We start from the raw sequence: 17,457 nt of genomic DNA on the forward strand, positions 1-17,457 counted from the left end.
TCACAGCTTATTTATGGAGATAAAGCATTGTATAGATTCAATTTACAATTTGTACATAAAAAAAGAAAAGCAATGAAAACAAGTGCTACATTTTCATTTAGTTGATCTGTGTGTTCTTGAAGTCAGCAAAAAGGAAGCTGTGATCGTCCTTTCTTCCCTATTTTGATGTATAATGAAATACATTTTACTTTATTTCTTAAAGTCCCCATGAAATCAGAATTGAAGTTTTTAGGCTTTTATTTTTAATAGCCTTACTGTTATCTTTAAGCTAGTGTGCACCAAAACAATGACAATAGATATAATATATAAGCATTCAAAACTTACAGTCTCTCACTTCTGCCAACGATTTTGATTACATCACTCTGCACTTCAGCTTCTCTGTCCAATCAAATGCTCTCTAGAATCTAAAGCATCCCTCCTCCTACACTATAAATAGACACTGAAACTGCGGCTGAAATTGGTCACTTGTTCAAAAATGTACTGTTTTTTACATGGTGAATGGCACATAGTGCACTATATAGGGGATAGGGAACGATTCAGACAGTGTAAATATGTTTTCCATTGGGGCAAATGAAGTCTGGTTTCACGTAGTGTCACGCAAACCGCAGCAGCGCGCACACAGTCTGCTCCGGTCCAGAGACACGACAGCACAGAGCGGATCTAATGCGCGAGACGAAACATACCAGAAAATGTATCAGACCCATTTTGAATTCAGAATGCTGTATTTTAAAGCGATATGGAGGAGATTAGAGGACAAACGGTTACCGAGCTCAGTGGCTCTGGCCCGAGCTGTGATATAAATTCAACGCAATTGGCTATTTTTAAAAATTGGGAGGAGCTGGTCGATATGCCCCGCCCTTTTTTTCTGTTTCAGTGGAAATTACGTCAACACATTGTATAATTTTGCGCGTTTCAAGGCACTTCAGTGGGCCTTTAAACAAGACAAAATGTAGGGTGAGGCTTGATTTTGTCCATGAGAAATTGATAGGATAGTTGGATGGTTGTGGTTTGCTATTGGTCGAACTTATGTGAGTTACAGGTTTCCCCGCCCTCACGCCAGTAAACACGTCATCAGAGGAGAGAAGTCGTTGCAAGGGGGAGGAGAAATTATTTTGATTAAATGTACGAGGGTACATCAATATATAAAAAAATAATGATGTGCACGGATAAACCAAAATTATACTAATAAAATGGCAATATTCCATTAAAAAAAATGTGCCGTTTTTTTTCATGTTGACTTAAATTGATCAATGTTTCAAAACAGTGCTTATTAGAAAAGTGTCTTCCCCCAGGCAATCTACCTCTGTGGAATGATACATATGTGCAATAGCACTTAGGCCTATATTTATTTGACAATAACCTACTTATTCGTATTCCATTCCCTGTAAATTCTATTCTACTCCTCTGTATACCTGTAGGCTAGCCTATATGTAAACAGACACATATATATTATATATACAGTATATATATATATATATATATATATATATATATATATATATATATATATATGTGTGTGTGTGTGTGTGTGTGTGTGTGTGTGTGTGTGTGTGTGTGTGTGTGTGTGTGTGTGTGTGTTCTGTGACCGGGCTATCTGTTTGTATGACCAAAGAAAGACAGGGGAGTGTTCAGGAAACTTGTTTGGCAATAAGCATTATATTTGCAGTTACGTTTAGTGGCGCTTGTGGCGTAGAAACGATACACTTTAAGTAAATGAAGGAATAAAGGATGCAGTGCTTGCTTTCCTCAAGCTCAGAACAGTAAGCGCCTTCTAGCGGGGAAGCTCTCTAACAGCAGTGGCCATGTGGAGAGACTTCTGGGATGCTGGCGGATTATGAGGCGGGGATTCCAGTGACCCAGGTATTGGTCCAGTGCTCGAGGGTCGTCTTGCCCCGCCGGCGTTATCTCTACACTATAATAACACATCAGCTTTAACTGGCATCTCGCCTTGAGGGACTTCTTCAGTCTGATCGCCCGCTCGAGTATTTATTGGCTCCCTCGACGCTGCAGCGCGAGACTCTCGTGACGGAAGTGAGCCAGTAGACTAGCTTTTATCCTTTCTGTTGGTTATTGTTAGTGCTGATTTTCTCATAACCTGAGACACGATGGGAATTCGGACGGGGATCGTCCTGATTTTTCTCGCAGCTTTTGCATTTGTTGCAGCTGAGGACGGAGAAAGCACAGAAGGCGTGATCGAACAGTTGGTTGTGGAGACATTGGTAAGTTGGGTCAAGTTTTTATGAATGACTATTATTACAAGAGTCCACGTAGCCGATCACTGCATGCGTGCTTTCATCGCAAATGCATGTTAACGTCTCAGTGCAAACATGTAATGTTGTATCTGTTTTAGTATAGTCGATGTTCTGCGCATTTCATTTCCTTTTCAGTACCACTCTTCAATATTTCTGTTTTTGACTATTTTAGGTGATGCCGGAGACATGCACGATTACAGCAGAGATGGGAGACACGCTTCAAATCCATTACACGGTATATGCGCTATTAAAGCCTGTTATGTTGTAAAACCAGGCACCTCCCAATGAAATATCTAGGTATTATGACATAAAACATGCGAAATGAACTCTCGCTGGGTTATTTGCACATGAAATCATTCAATGATGTGGCAGACTCGAGCTGACATCTGGACTCGCCATATCTGAATTAAAATAGAGTTGTAATGCATATTACGTGTGAAAGATTAACCTGATTAACACATTCCTTTTAAGTTCATCATGGAGTCACGGTCCAGTTTCGAAATGCAGTTATTTGTATGTAATAGTATTTCAGTTTTAAGCGAAACCAAATGTTCTAGAGGAGGCGGAGCAACACGTCAGCATTTGAGTCAGCGCTGGACTCGAGGAAATGCGCGAGGGGCGAGTGCGCGCACACGCGCAATAAGGAACATAGGGGAGACCTAGTGTTGTTGTTTACAAGTTGTTGTTGTTGTTGTTGTTGTTGTTTTCTCCGTGAAAAATTATTAACATTAAGGTTTTTGCATCAAAATAAGTTTTTTTGTAGGCTAAATTAATAAATAATTGAGCATGATTACATTTTGTGACAACATGCCCCAACTATTGTCATATATGGGGTACTATAATAACCATTTATATTTTAAATTAATCAGTGTGTGTGTGTGTGTATATAGTACTTTTGTTAGCCTACTTGCAAGATCTGAAACTGAAATAAAATATATATGAAAAAAAATTGTAGGCTATATTACATTTCGTTTAAACTTGAAATACTAAAATTACTAAATCTAAATAAACTAACACTAATAAAATGACAAAATTTTTTAAATTAAAGTGAATATATATATATATGTATAGTTTATATTTTTAATTCGATTTTTTATATTTTCTGTTATAAAATTAAAATGCAATTTTTTTTAGATTTTGTAAGTTTAAAATTGTTGCCATTTTAGTTTATTTAGATATTTTATGTATATATATATATATATATATATATATATATATATATATATATATATATTTCTTAGTATAGGCTATATTCTATATATATAAAATTCTTAGTATATCACATTTTGTTTAGTTTAACTTGAAGTACTAAAATAACTAAATCTAAATAAACTTAAACTAATAAAATGACGAACAATTTAAATTAAAGTGAATATATATATATATAGTTATAGTTATATATATATATATATATATATATATAGGTGATATTTTTTATATTTTCTTTTTTTAAAATAAATTATTTAAATTGTTTTAAAAAATAAAAAGTTTAAAATTGTTTTTGTCATTTTAGTTTATTTAGATTTAGTTATTATATATATATATATATAAAAAAAATATTATACAAAATATATATAAAATATTCACACTCAAACAATTGTTTGGCAAACAGAAATTGTAATCAATAAAATATATAACATTTTTACATATAAAACACATGTGACAACTGTGTGACAACATGCCCCAACTTGATATCTTTCCTTTTAAAATCTGCCTTCCTTATATAGTTCATACTTGTCTTAATGCAGGCTGGTGTGGTTCTATTACACTACAAACCACAATTCCAATTATTACTTGTTTTTTATTGAGTTTACTTTTTACTTGAGTTTAGTTTTTTACTTGAGTCTTATTCTGTAGGTATTTACAGATAATTTGCTGCATCTGCATAAAAATGTATGGAACTAACCTGCAACTCTGTTGTTCATCTCCTGTGCAGGGCCGATTAATGGACGGGAAAGTGATTGACACCTCTCTGTCTCGTGAACCTCTGGTCGTAGAGTTGGGCAAGAGGTCTGTCATCACAGGTAAAAGGCTCCGTCATCGCAATGCAACCCGAAGTTACAGCATGTTCATAACAACAGAAGTAAAACAGAGCACAGATTTTAGAACCTATCATATTTAGGTTAAATATACTCTTGTAGGCTATAGTTTAATTCCAACTGGACCACGACACAAAATGACAACTGTGACACCACTTTACCGTCTCTGCAGTTTAAAGTGAGCAGCGTGTCAAAACAACGGAGCTGTTCACAGCACAAGCGTTCAGGGCCAGGAGTATATATAAACCAAGTTTATATGAAAGCTTGTTTCCGCAACAGAATAAAACAATTTTAAAAGGTAATTGCAACTTTTTATCTCACAATTCAGATTTTTTTTCTCACAATTGCGAGTTTATAGGCTATCTCGCAATTCTGACTTTATAACACACATTTCTGACTTTATAACTCACAATTCTGATTTTATAACACACAATTCTGACTTTATAACACAATTCTGACTTTATAACACACAATTCTGACTTTATGACACAATTCTGACTTTATGACACAATTCTGACTATAACACACAATTCTGACTTTATAACATAATTCTGACTTTATAACTCACAAATCTGACTTTATAACTCACAATTCTGACTTTATAACACACAATTCTGACTTTATAACACAATTCTGACTTTATAACACACAATTCTGACTTTATGACACAATTCTGACTTTATAACACAATTCTGACTTTATAACACACAATTCTGACTTTATAACATAATTCTGACTTTATAACTCACAATTCTGGCTTTATGACACACAATTCTGACTTTATAACACAATTCTGGCTTTATGACACACAATTCTGACTTTAATTCTGACTTTATAACACACAATTCTGACTTTATAACACACAATTCTGACTTTATAACACACAATTCTGACTTTAATTCTGACTTTATAACACACAATTCTGACTTTATAACATAATTCTGACTTTATAACTCACAATTCTGACTTTATAACACAATTCTGACTTTATAACTCACAATTCTGACTTTATAACATAATTCTGACTATAACTCACAATTCTGACTTTATAACACACAATTCTGACTTTAATTCTGACTTTATAACACAATTCTGACTTTATAACACAATTCTGACTTTATAACTCACAATTGTGAGTTTATATCACGCAATTGCAAGAAAAAAGTCAGAATTGTGAGATAAAAAGTCACAATTACCTTTTTTATTTTTTATGTGGCAGAAACAAGCTTAGGTTTGTGACAAGACGTTTTTCCTTTTATCTACATTTAAGGCTAGCAATAGGCCTATTAATCAGCATGTTAAGTGCATTTACATAATGTTAGAATTGGGGAAATTATTTGTAGAGGGCAAGGAAAGACAATTAAAACTTTGAAATTAATTAACTTTGTTTTCTGTTCATAATGAGAGCATTTTGACAATTATGTACGTTGTTTTTTTAGTAGATACTAGTTCTGTCAAATCGACCAATCCCATCTAAAATTAAAGTTTGTGCCAATATATGTGTGTATATATATATATACATACATATGTCTGAGTGTGCACACACATCTATATATAAAATATACATGTATATACATATAAAAATATATTTATATATACTGTATATATATATATATACTGTATATATATATATATATATATATATATACATACAATTCATATAAACAAAATCGCGATGAATCGATTTGACAGCATTAGTAGATATTTATTTTAAGCAAAATATACAAACAGGACTCTTGGGACCCAATATCCTCATCTTTGAGGACTGTTTAGGATTTGGTTAGGGTAACTATAATGTCAAGATGGTTATGATTACTAAGGACAGCTTTTTGGGCTGAGTTTTCTTATGTAAAACCATATAATAATCAGAAATGAGGTGGTGTTTCCACAATTGCACATACAATTACAACTTTTTTTTTGGTTTGGCAGGTCTAGAGCAAGCCCTGGTCGGAGTGTGTGAAGGGTAAGTCAACGTTAACGCCTGGATTTCTCTTTGGAATGTACAATTGCACCAATGCATGTAGGAAGAGATGGTGAAAGTACAGCTATTGAACAGTATGTTCAAGACCACTTAAAGAAAAGGTCTTTTAGGGTGACATTTGAATCACCCACTTGAAAGTCTTTTTTGAGTCTTTTCTATCTATGTTTTTGCACAGGCAAAAAATCAAGGCCACAATTCCAGCTCATCTAGCATATGGAAAGAGAGGATACCTTCCAACCATTCCAGGTACCATGGCAACACACTTAAAGGCCCAATTATGCCATTTTTCAAAGTCTTGATTTTGTTCTACTAGAAAAGTTTTTCATGCTTAAATGTTCAAAAAACTGATTTTTCACATGTTTTACATTGTTGCAGCACCTCTCTTCCCAGTCTGTCAGTAACGCGCGTTTCTCTGAGCCAACTACGGTTGCAAGTTCTGTCGTACCAACACAGTTCAATGGAACTTGTGACCACAGTTGGCTAACGATGCTTTTGGGAAACGCACCCGTTTAGTTCCTTGTAAAGGGTCGTCCACAAGGTCCAGTCCTCAGAAGTGTTGTGAAATGATCGCCTAATATTAACTCTACTTTGGTGCTGCAAGGATATTGCAGAGCGCCACGATTACTGACCTTTTCATCTGATCTGCCTCAGCGGTCTAACACTACTCGTCAATGTCAACATTTTTTAGATGACCCATCAAAACAAAGTAGGCAGGCTTGAAGTTCACAGAGGCCAGCACAACACTTCAGTTAACCGTCATAAAGTGCGAGATAACACGAGAATGAACCTCATTGGTTCTTGCGGAAGCACAAACATGCTGCAGTGTGTTGCGATTGGTTGATCAATGGTGATCTTTTGGACACTGCACAACACATAACTAACACAACTCAACCAGGCCTCACCCTCTTTATTTTGCGTATGCATTGGCCAGGAATTATTTATATGAGGAATACTGTGACGTAACTGTTTCCGGAAGAAAACTCAAGACTACAATGGAAGTTTTTCAGGGAGTTCAGAGACAGTGAAAACACTCTGCAAATAGTTCAGTGTCACACAACAGCTTATTTACATGTGTGAAAAATATTTAAAGTCCATAAACTAATCCACCATCATCAGAAGTAGTAAAATTGTCAATATTTTATAGTAGAGTAAAGCTGTAGAGCAGGGATAGACAACTCCGGTCCTGGAGGGCCGCTGTCCTGCAGAGTTTAACTCCAACCCTAATTAAACACACCTGAACAAGGCAATCAGTGTTTTCAGGATTACTAAATAGATACAGGCAGGTGAGTTTTTATCAGGGCTGAAGCTAAACTCTGCAGGACAGTGGCCCTCCAGGACCGGAGTTGTCTATCCCTGCTGTAGAGCGATGGTTAAATCACAGTGAATGTAATAATCTTACATCTGTGTTTTCCTCACAGGGGACAGCGCACTTGAGTTCGATGTGGAGGTGATCTCTCTGTCCCAGCAAACGCCCTGGCAGAAGCTTGTTAACGACGTCTTGCCCCTTTTGTGTTTGGCGCTGGTTCCCACTTTACTGGGTTTAGTGGGTCTCTACCTCTACAACAAAGCACACGCGCAACCTCATGGCAAGAAGAAGAGCAAAGACAAGAAAAGCAAGAAGAAGTGAGATCAAAGCCAAAAAGAATAAACTATTTAAATAAAGAAAAATGCTTTGTTTGGTGCTTTCTTTTTCTTTTCTTTTTTTGTGACTTGTTTGAGTTATTAAAACATAAAAACTCTCTTACGTTTATATTTAAGATATTGAACAGATACTTTTATCTAGAGCCACTTACAAAAGGTGTTTCAGGATGTACAGTGGGCCCAAAAATATTTACACTTGAAGTATTTCTTAGGAGTTTTTAGAAGTATTTTTAAGTCATTCAAAAAAAGGGAGAGAGCAGGGATCATTTGTTTGTTTTTTGTAATTTATTCAGACAATGTTTAGCCTAAACTGTAGACATTCACCTCAAACACCTCACATATTAATGTTACATATTGAAATATTACAGTTTAAGTTAACTGTTTTCTATTCAAATATATTTAAAAATTTACAATTTTGTTAACATTAATAACACCCTTATTGTATAATTGCCATGGTGGTGTGTGATAAATAAACAGCAAATGCTTTATAATATGATTAATTATATTTTATGTGTACATAATGATGTTAGTGTATACACAGCACATCTTCAAACACTAGCCTACTATTATAACAAAGAATGTGAGGGATGGGCATTAATAATGACACCGGACGCTGTGTAATCAAGTTGATATATAGAAATACAAAGAAGCATTTGTGACTAGCTGTTTTAGGTCGTGTGATGTGGTTGCATTTGTTTAAACACAAAACATTACAACCTTGGCAATATGCAGATTTAAAAAGCTGTTAACGTCAGTCTACGTATCTAGGAGTGAATATCCCAATCAGTGAGTTTTGTCTTTCTTTGTTGATTAAAAATGATTTACTGTTGCTTTCATTGTGTAATTGCTAACAAATAACACCAGCTGCCCTTATGACCCAGCTAACTTGGCTAACGTTATGGCAAGGTTCTCTCAAAGTTATGAACAAACGTTCTTTCAGTTACGTAAATAGAACGTTCGTTCAGAGTTATGTGGGCTTTAATAACGTTCTCATAATGTTGTTAGCACATAGTTAGTTAGACTTGTCTAGCGTTTTTTTTCTAATGTTAATATTGTTTCAGAATGTTCCCTTAACGTTATTATAACCAAGGGGGGAAATAACGTTTTCATAACTTAATAGGAATGTTAGCAAAACATTCATATTTTTGTTAGCTGGGTAGGCCGTGTGTGTCTCAGAAGTGAACCGTATGCATCATTCTCAGAGCGAATGCATGGACTGATAAAAAATGTTTACCTTGAATCCAATTCTAGTCGCTTTTGATAAACAGTTTTAAAATGGTCGAGATAACCATCAGTGATACTACATGTCTTGCAGGTGAAAGGTCTTTCTTCTGGCCAAAATTCAATCAAGAAACTAAGTACATGTATACTGCCTCTCAAAACGTAATTCTGACTTTCTCTGCTCTCGAAAGAGTTCACCTCCAGGTGACCAGTCCAGCATTATCAGCAAGCATTGGAGAGGAAGGGTTAAAGGTCAAACAGCTTTAAAAGGTTAGGAGATTTTCAAGAGTCAGCGGATCTTAAAGCATTGTCTTCAACCGTTTGGAAAGGATAGACTGGGCAAAGCATTTTATATTGAACAACATTGCTGATTTGTAAAGAGGTCTGTGTTCGAGTTTGTGTGTTCCCAGCATGCATTGCGACATGAATAAATGATACAGGTAATGTTGAGGTTTATGTGTTATTGAGGATTTGTTTCTCACTAAAATCTTTTAAACAGCCTACAACAGTTTTGCATTAATGATAAACAAGTCCAAGTTGGCTAAATAACAAATTACTGAAGACATTTTGAGATAGGCTAAATAAATAAAAATCCAAATCATGTTGCCTTGATTTTTATACTTGCAGTGCAAAATAAAACATATCAGTAAAAGATTAACAAGTTACATAAAACTTAGATTCATGTTATTTGTTGTCCTGTTTTGTACTATATTAATATAGCATGTCTTTATTAAAGACGTCACGCATCAATGTTTGAGGTTTGCCATGCATCTATGAGTGATAGAGCTAATAGTTATAGCTGAGCTTATTTGTCATTAAATGACGAGATGCAAAATGTCTTCAAATAATTCAAAAATGTAGTCTATTTTCAACTTCACCTTTCATTCTAAAATGCATCGACCTGTTTTCCAGATGTATAAAGGACAATCTTCAATGATTTGGCGCCATCTTGAGGTAATGAATCAGCATCAGTCAACACATTTACATAATTGCACGAGTTGATATAAAGTTGTAACAAAAGGCTGTGGGATTTGAGGAAGTGTCCTAAAATATTAAATATACTGAGATCATTGCAATAAACAGACTCACCGACTGCATGCCAGAGGCATAAAAACATTTTAATTGCTTCCAGAAACACACTTTTACATTACACGTTTCACATTTATTCCTTAAAGTTGTTTCTGTACAATGTTCGCTGCTTTTTGGACCACATAGCGCTTTTGACCGCGTCTCTCAGTGGTAGCAGGGGTCTGCAGAGTTGAAGAAGACACCACCAGAAGCTTTTGTTGCTGAAAACTCTTATCAGAGACCGAAACTTCATCCATGTACTGCTTCAGATAGGTCCTCAGTCGTTCATTCTCCTGTAACAGAAGCACTTTCTCTCGCTTCAGACACGAACTGTCAAGCTGAACCTTGTTGTAACGTTGCCAAAACTTCCCAAGAGGAGAATAGTCATGTACCAGCTGTGGACAGAGGATAGGACAAGGGGAGAAAAGTCAAAAGACAACACAAAAGATATAGCCTACTGAATTTAACAGATGACTAGAATAATGCAAAAGAAATGCTACTACACATCAAAGTAATGCCACTGCATGAAATATCTGAAATGACTTCCCCCAAAGCAACAAATATCTGAGTGAAACAGGATATCCATTGAGAAAATAATGATTTTCATTTTTCTATCTGGAATTAATTGGATTGTAAAAACCGGCCACTCCATGTCAAAACGATGGCAGATTTGAAAGCAAGTTTACAGTGGATTGTGGGAGTGTGATTTTAATAAACCTGAGTGAGTTTCTCATCCGCCGACTTCATGGCATTGGCTCTCTCCTGACTCAGCTCTTCTTCACTCAATGATGATTTGTAGAAGGGCAGAACCTTCTCGTGCTCCGTCTCCATCTTACTGCACACCTCAGAGAGACGCATCAACCTTTCCCCCTGTGGAAGAGACAGCATGGGTGACTGACTGGATGTTGAGAGTATTGCTAATATTAATTCATTTAGTTCCAGAATTACATAATCTCTACTTCCAATAAATATACAAAATGCATCCCTGTTGCAAGAAATAAAATATATATTTCTGGTCTACTAATGATACAAGACATAGTTTCTCCTGTTTCAGCTTGACTGAGATATTAACTAATAAGGATGTATCTAAACGAAATAAAGTTGTATGTTTTATTATGCATAAAATGCTTAAATGTTAATGTATCATTAAAAGACATTCTGTGTTCTGATATGGTTTTGCATGTAGCGTGAAATTATGTTTTTGGTATGTCCACGATTCTCATTTTAAGCATGTAAAACATTAAATATAATAGATTTTAAATGTTGGTCATCAAAGTTATTGGCCAGAGGGTGAAAATACTCTATTAAGCAATCCAAAATTGCATCTCACCAAGTTCCAACATCCTTGTTGATCCTGGAACAACATTCCAATCAACCAATCAGATTCAAGGGCTAGGTCTACAGTTATAGTTCAGTTTAGGCTTATAACAATGGTTAGCGGTTTCTAGCCCAGACAGCAACATAGTGTCATAGTGTACGATTTGAATCCACATGTACCAGATGTGGCCCGGATCTGGGCCGACACTATGTTGCTGTCTGGGACACCATTCTTATACAGCTGTCATTTCCCTCTGATTTGAGAAGTTATGGTTAGGGTTAGGTTTAGATTTAGAGGTACGAATAGTTGTTAGGACAATGTTTTTGGACAGGAATGTTGTTGCAGGATTAACAAAATATAACTATTACTTGAAGGCATAAAGCAGTTGTTTGGAAAATGCTAAAAAAAATGAGTTTAAATGTGGGTGTAATAAATTTACCAAAGCTACTGTCTCCTGTAGTTTTTTAGCAGCATTGTGGCTTTGAACGGTAAGTTTAGTGAGCTGCTTTCTCCGAATGGTTTGGGCCGCACTGAGCCGGACTCTGAGATGTGTCTTAATTTTATTTTATTTTACTTTTTGTGCTTGATACTGTATCCCCTGTGCCTTTTGTTCAATAAAAAACAAAACAAAAAAAAAAACAAAAAAAAAAAAACTCTGAGATGTTGAACTTCCTGGCCGAGCTCATCACGGTCTGAACGAAGCTGCTGAACTGTTCCTCCACTTTGTGTCACAGTATGCAGAGAGAGAGTGAATCCAAAAGGCGAAAAGCAGGTGAAATAGCTCTGTAATGACAGGTAGTGACCTAGAGGGGTTGTTGTTCTAGTCCAGGGCGGGGGAGCCGGAGCGCAGAATGCAATGTCTTTGCATTCTGATGAAAGACATTGTCCTGCATTAAAAAGCAAGTGTAATAAGTGTCACAAAGGAGGACATTGGGAACGTAAATGTCATTCTAAAGCAGTGTGAGAAGTCACAAGCGAACAGCCTGGACAGACATACTTCCTTGGAGCAGTTGACAGGGAGGATAATGTGGATACATGGACTGTAGGCTTACCTGTAAACAATGTGGTAGTAAACTTTAAAATTGATACAGGAGCTGATGCTACCATTATTGATAAAGAGACATTTAAAAAGATGACTCCTAAAATAAAACTAGAGCCTCCAGACACACGTTTTGTTAGCCCAGGGGGCGATCTCAGCTGCATAGGCATGTTCCAGGGTACCACCAGCTATAAGGAGAGAAAGTACTCCCTTAAGGTGTATGTGACAGATGGGAAAAGCTGTCTACTGGGCCGCGAGGAGGCAGTGGAAATGGGTCTAGTGAAGAGGATGGATGAGGTCAGTGGTGTGTTTGGATCAAGCGGATTATTGAAAACCGAGCCAGTCAGAATAGCCCTGCGCGACGATGCCCAGCCATATGCAGTGCCCACAGCCAGGCGGATACCTCTGCCACTGGTACCGCTGGTAAAAAAAGAACTGCAGTGCATGGAGGATGAGGGCATAATTGAAAAAGTAACACAGCCGACAGAATGGTGCGCTGGTCCCGGTGCTCAAACCCAATAAGAGGGAGGTCCGTCTCTGTGCTGACCTCAGGAAACTGAACAGAGCTGTGAAACGGGAGAAGTATGTCCTGCCCACAGTGGAGGAAATAATGCCAAAGCTTGCCGGTTCTAAAGTGTTCACATCACTGGACGCAGCAAGTGGATTTTATCAGATCCCTCTGCATGAGGAGAGCAGGATGCTCACCACTTTTATCACTCCGTTTGGGAGGTATGCTTTCCGCCGTCTTCCTTTCGGAATTACAAGTGCTCCCGAAATTTTCCAGAGGAAAATGTCGGAAACTCTGGCTGGCCTAGAAGGGACAGAGATCTTTATGGATGATATTTTGATTCACGCAGCGACAGAGGAGCAACATGACCAACGACTGGCTGAGGTGTTGAAGGTCATTGAGAAAGCAGGGCTCAAGTTGAACCAGGCAAAGTGCAAGTTTAAACAGAGACAGGTTCGCTTCCTGGGTCATCTAATCGATGAGGCAGGTGTCAGGGCTGACCCAACTAAAGTCGCAGGAATAGGGAACTTTCCACAGCCACAAAACGCAACAGAACTCAAAAGATTCTTAGGGATGGTTAATTATTTAGCCAAGTTCATTCCAGAGTTATCAACAGTGGCCCACCCACTGTACGAACTACTGAAAGGAGACAAGGAGTGGATGTGGGGACCTGCTCAGTGCGAGGCGTTCAGCAACCTAAAGACTGCACTAGCCACAGCTCCGGAACTTACCTTCTACGATGCCAACAAACCCACCATAGTGTCAGCAGACGCCAGCAGCCTACTGCTCAAGGCGATTAAGTGACGCGGAGAAAAGGTACGCGCAAATCGAGAAGGAGTGCCTGGCAAGTGTGTGGTCCTGTGAACGGTTTGATAAATACCTGTATGGGCTGGATGGCTTTAGACTGGTTACTGATCACAAACCATTGGTACCTCTCATGAACAGTAAAGACTTAGACTGTGTTCCAATCAGGTGCCAGAAGCTATTAATGAGACTCATGCGTTTCAATGCTACAGCTGAACATGCACCAGGCAAAACATTAGCTGTGGCGGATGCGCTTTCTAGGAGCCCAGAGCAATGTTGTGGGGATGGGGTCATGAGTCTGTCATGAGTCAGGTCCCAGCCACACCGCACCGGATGGCAGAGCTAAGACAGCACACTGGAAATGATAGACAGCTCCAGACGGTCATAGGCTTCATCAAGAATGGGTGGCCTGATTATGCTGGAAGGGTGCCTGAGGTAGTCAAGGACTTCTACCAAGTGAGAGGAGAACTATCTGAGATAGATGGTTTGGTCATTAGAGGTAACCGCATCGTCATTCCCACAGAAATGAGGAAGGTCATCTTAGAGAGAATCCATGACGGACACCAAGGCCTGGTAAAGTGCAGAGAAAGAGCTTACCAATCCGTATGGTGGCCTGGAATGTCTGATGAGATTGTAAAAACAGTACAGCAGTGTGCATTTTGCAGAGAAAACAGAAACGCACAGAAGAAGGAGCCGTTAATACCTAGCGAGCTCCCCTGTAGGCCATGGCAGAAAGTGGCTATAGATCTGTGTGAGAGTAAGAAGCAAAACTACTTAGTAGTATCAGATTATTACTCTAGATATCTGGAGATTTTGAATCTGCCTACAACTAATACCAGTCAAGTTGTAGCAAAGCTGAAAGCTACATTTGCTCGGTTTGGCATTCCGGAAGTGATAGTGAGCAATAATGGGCCCCAGCTATCTTCAGCAGAGATGAGGGAGTTTAGCAAGGAATATGGCTTTGATCATGTTACTTCCAGCCCACACTACCCTCAAAGTAATGGGCAGGCAGAGAGGGCAGTTCAGGTAGCGAAATCTATACTGAGACAGGAGGACCCCCTCCTTGCCCTGATGGTGTACAGAGCCACACCCACTTCGTCGACAGGAGTCAGTCCAGCTGAACTGCTAATGGGCAGGAAAATCAGGACCACCTTGCCCACCCTGCAGGACAATCTGAAACCAAACTGGCCTAATGAGGATGTGATCAGACAGGCTGACATTGCAGCCAAGCAAAGGCAAGCCTATTACTATAACCGCAGGAATGGAGTAAGGATCCTACCCCCACTGAGCCCGGGGGATCAGGTGCTAACAAAGTTGGATGGACAGAAACAGTGGACAATGCCTGCAGTCGTGCGCAGCTCCAGCTCTACTCTAAGGTCCTATGTCGTGGAGACGGCACGAGGGGAGTGTTACAGGAGGAACCGACGCCACCTGCAGTTCATACCCAAAACGTTCACACCTGTCACGGAAAGCCCTGACCAGTTTGCTCCTGAGGTCAGGAACACTGTGAACACACACAGTGTTGAGACACTAAACACTCCCACACCCACACAAGGGACTGTGACCATCACTCGCTCTGGCAGAGTGAGCAAAGCCCCAGACAAACTGGACTTGTGATTATGGACTTTGGGTTCGTGGGGGGGGGGGGGGGGGGGGGGGGGGGGGGGGGGGGGGTATACTTGATGAGTATATTCCATCAAGGGAATGGTTTGTGTGGACTTTGGAAAAAAAAAAGTAAAGGAGGGTGACGGTTGATTAAGTGCTGATTTGTTGTTCAGAAAATGCACTGAGTTGTTTGTAGAACTAAGATGAGTAGGAAGGGTTGTTTTTCATTAGCCACCATTGAGGTTGGAAGTTAACAAGACAGTTGTGTTTTACTATACGAAATATTGTTAAGATAGAGACATGTTTATTGCTTATAGTAACAGTTAATGTTAATTAAGAAGGGCAACATCTTTGAGGGGGAGATGTAATGACAGGTAGTGACCTAGAGGGGTCGTTGTTCTAGTCCAGGGCGGGGGAGCCGGAGAAGAAGAGATAGACCGGATGTTTTGGGGTTGTTGTTCATGCTGTGAAGCTAATAAACCGAACACAGAGAGAACTCACGAGTCGTTGTCTTTAAAGTATTAATAGATGCCTGTAAAGGACATATACAGACATTACAAGCTCTTTAATAGAAATAAGGCAAAGCCGCTGTGGCCGATCAAACAAAGGAAGTTCACAATAGAAATGTTCAGGTTGAGACCGTGAGAAACTCAAGCGGCAACTGAAGCGGCAGGTCCGGAAGGCTTGTATATAGCGAGACCAGGAAAGCTGGTGAAGCGTCGGACCCTCTGCAACTCTCCACGGCAGGTAACTGGGCAAAGCACAAATCAGGTAACACACAGCAGATAAAGACCAGACAGGACAAGACAGGACAAGACAGGACAGGACAGGACAGGACTGGACTGGACTATTCTTCTGTAGATAGAACACAATTGTCAGTACATACGTGACGGGCAAAAATAATCCGACAGAGAAAAGGAGAAAGATAGAGCTAGAAATAGAGAGACTAATGACAGGAGATAGAGAGCAGGTGTGAGGATGAAAGAACGAGGAACAGCTGAAGGAGATGAGTGAGTGATAACGGGTGAGAAACAGGAACAGAGAGAGGCCAGCAGATGGAGACAGAGAGAAAAGAGAAAAGAACCAGGATCATGACACTTTGACTAGAGCTCAGTTGACAGCGCAGAGCTGAGATGGTCTCCTGCAAAAGTTTTGTACAGTTTAAACTGCAACAAAATCATCAAAATGATGAAATATCACAATTGGAAGAAAAATGCTTGTCCAAAGTAGTCAGAAAAAAACAGATCCCACACTGGATTTTTGTCTGACCTGCAACTTCTGAATGTGCTTTTGATGTGCGTCGATCTCTTTAGCACTCTGTTTATCCTTAACATCCAGAGAGTCAATTGCAATGATTTTGTCTTTGGTGGACTCGTTATATTTGTGTAAAACCTCCTTTATGTCTTGCCACATTTTTTCCATAACCCCTTCCATCTTTTCTCTTTGTATATTTGTGTAATCTGTATTTTTTTAATCCATGAGCACATCTATTTATATTTGAATTGCACTCACTGATCTATATAATGACTGGATAACGTTAGCTCATGACGTTCTAAACTGCCATCAGGCAGTGAAGCCACCTAGCTAGAAGCCACCGGGGGCCCGTTCTTCGTACGTCGCTAACTCAGTTAGCTGGATTTGATTGTTGGCGATTTGGCATGATCTTGGATTGTTTGGATCTTCGACGCTCATCCTGGACTTGCTGTCATAGCAACAGGTGCGCAAGTTTAAACCTGAGGCTGCTCGGGAGCAGGCTTATTTCATGTTAACAGGATTAGACTGCGGCTTCATAAGCGGTTCCAATTTTTACATGCTCAAGGACCTTGGAGCAGACTTGCATTTCACAAACCTGAACCCCAGTTCATTCAACTGTATTCAACAGCACTTACTCACAAGGCACATCTCAGAATTGGATAGCAAATTTAAAACCAGGCTATCCACACAGGTTCTGGAACTCCATGATGGCTCTGCATATAAGGAA

The 17,457-nt window shown here is 38.8% G+C and overlaps 2 protein-coding genes across 2 annotated transcripts in view; one reads left to right on the forward strand and one right to left on the reverse strand.

The window, feature by feature from the left end:
- Positions 1 to 1,795: 1,795 nt before the first annotated feature.
- On the forward strand, positions 1,796 to 7,936 carry fkbp11 (FKBP prolyl isomerase 11). The gene is made up of 6 exons (XM_084127650.1): positions 1,796 to 2,219; positions 2,425 to 2,487; positions 4,189 to 4,276; positions 6,221 to 6,254; positions 6,448 to 6,518; positions 7,691 to 7,936. Exons 1-6 carry the CDS (start codon positions 2,106 to 2,108, stop codon positions 7,897 to 7,899), a joined length of 579 nt encoding a protein of 192 aa, XP_083983776.1. The 5' UTR covers positions 1,796 to 2,105; the 3' UTR covers positions 7,900 to 7,936.
- Positions 7,937 to 10,246: 2,310 nt separating this feature from the next.
- LOC311092586 (dynein regulatory complex subunit 2-like) overlaps positions 10,247 to 17,457 on the reverse strand; it is a 55,517-nt gene continuing 48,306 nt past the window's right edge. Inside the window, exons 3-4 of the mRNA XM_084129407.1 lie at positions 10,920 to 11,072; positions 10,247 to 10,597 (exon numbers count right to left, since the gene is read on the reverse strand). Of these exons, the coding sequence (XP_083985533.1) occupies positions 10,304 to 10,597; positions 10,920 to 11,072 (447 nt within the window). The 3' untranslated portion in view covers positions 10,247 to 10,303. The remainder of the gene's footprint in view (positions 10,598 to 10,919; positions 11,073 to 17,457) is intronic.

The sequence above is a fragment of the Abramis brama genome, assembly GCF_963993115.1.
Source record: "Abramis brama genome assembly, chromosome: 11".
NCBI lineage: Eukaryota > Metazoa > Chordata > Actinopteri > Cypriniformes > Leuciscidae > Abramis > Abramis brama.